Here is a 1,815-nt window from a genome sequence, read left to right as displayed (position 1 = left end):
CTCCCCCCTCCCCTCCCTCCATCCACCTTCCTCTCCATACACACAAGTAACTAACCTCTCCAAACTGTCCCTCTCCCATTTCAGTCTCTCTCCTCCTCAATCCCTTCTCTCTCTCTCTCTCTCACTCTCACTCTCCCCCTCCCCTCCCTCCATCCTCCCCCCTCTCCACACACACACAACCAACTAACCTCTCCGAACTGTCCCTCTCCCAGAACCTCCACAAATCTCAAGTCCTCCCTCCGTAGCTCCATCACGGAGTAGTCGATGCTACACAGCAGGTCAGCGTTGGGCACAGCGTACACATTGTTGCCGCTCACACCCTGCATGCTGGGCACACTCCCGCCGTGCACGTTCACGATGTCGGCTGCCGCGTACAGGGCATCGTAGTTGGGCGGCTTGTCCATCAGGGACAGCTTGTTGGGGGCGGAGCCTCGGGGCGGGAGATTGACAACCAGGGCGGACTTTGTGATGTCGGGGACGGCGTAGTCACGGTGCTCTCCCCCTGATCACGGGAAATATGGCCAAAGGGTCGAAGGTTAGTTGTTGGGATAAAATATTGGCCAACAAAAAAAATGAGTTTTTCTTTTGAGAGAACAGCGATTAATGGTCAGTACATAAAAAATAAATTGCTATATGTTTATAGTTCACAATATTACAATTAGAATTAACAAATCAAAGAGACCTATGTTAGTGTATATCTTGTATACAAATTGCAATAAGGTTACAATGAAAATATCAGAACTGATTTTTATGTCTCAAAATACTTAAAAACCTTGCAATAGTCTTTCTGATTTCAGCTAGCAGTAACGCTGTCCATAAAAGGAGTTTGGATGAATACAGTAGCATGTCATACTGTTACCAATTTCAGAATAGAAAGCACCTAAACTAATTCAATGATCCAATATATTTCTAACACGAGTGCTCATTTCAGCCACAGTGAGTGAATGTACCATCTATCTATCCAGTTGTACAGAGAAATATGTGAGGCATCGAGGTGAAATCAGCCGCTCCTCAAAATAACAATATCGAAGAAGGCAGCATATTTCTGCCAGCTTGGTAATTTTTATCTAATTTTTGTTTTATGGGCTCAAAACATTTAATGTCAATTTGAAAACAAATTTCTGTGTAGATTTTTACTGAAAAATCAGTGACTAAAGTCACAAGAATGTAAATTTTCACTTTCCAAAGATATGGATGTCACCAAACTTTGGCAGCCTTTTTAGACTCCGTAATCTTTAACCAACTCATCAAGAACTCTACGTCCAATGGAAACTATTAGAGGCTAGTGTGGCATTAGCTTTAGAAAAATAAATCTTTTTGACAAGCATTGAGACGGCTAAGGTACATGGTAATATGAGAACATTCACAGACAAAAGCAAGCATTCTGGTAGCTTCCCATGCACTGCCTTGGATCAGCTGCAAACAACAGAAATGGTACGCTATGCTTGCAGTAGTGAAAAATAAATCAAGAAAAAATAACTTAAGCACTGAGAAGGAAAAGAGCTTAAACAAACGTAAAATAATAGTGTTAGCAGAAAGAACACAAAAAAAATATTGCATTTTTTTTTCAGAGAAAAAAAAAAAGAAGACAAGACTTTATGAAAAGCAAATGGTTATTTGCAATAGTACTTTACAAACCCTACTAAAACAAACCACTGGTAAAAATCTATTAAGTGTCAACGAAGGAACAACCCCTTGAAAAACTGCCAGAAAGAAAAATTGATGAAAGAAAACTTGTTATACAGACAAATAGTCACTTTTCATAGCTTTAAAAAAAATTCCAAAAATTCTTGGCTCTCCCCCCTCCCCTCCCCC

At 40.8% G+C, this 1,815-nt stretch overlaps 1 protein-coding gene across 1 annotated transcript in view; it reads right to left on the bottom strand.

The window, feature by feature from the left end:
• The window catches only part of LOC101848256 (discoidin domain-containing receptor 2), a gene marked incomplete at its 5' end in the record, with an annotated part of 57,733 nt that overhangs the window by 6,621 nt on the left and 49,297 nt on the right, over positions 1 to 1,815 (bottom strand). Inside the window, 1 exon segment of the mRNA XM_035973336.1 lies at positions 189 to 502. Coding sequence (XP_035829229.1) covers positions 189 to 502 — 314 coding nt within the window.

The sequence above is a fragment of the Aplysia californica genome, unplaced genomic scaffold (genome assembly GCF_000002075.1).
Source record: "Aplysia californica isolate F4 #8 unplaced genomic scaffold, AplCal3.0 scaffold01145, whole genome shotgun sequence".
NCBI lineage: Eukaryota > Metazoa > Mollusca > Gastropoda > Aplysiida > Aplysiidae > Aplysia > Aplysia californica.
The sequence above is the reverse complement of the archived record's forward strand: the minus strand, read 5'-3'. Positions and strand labels throughout refer to the sequence as shown.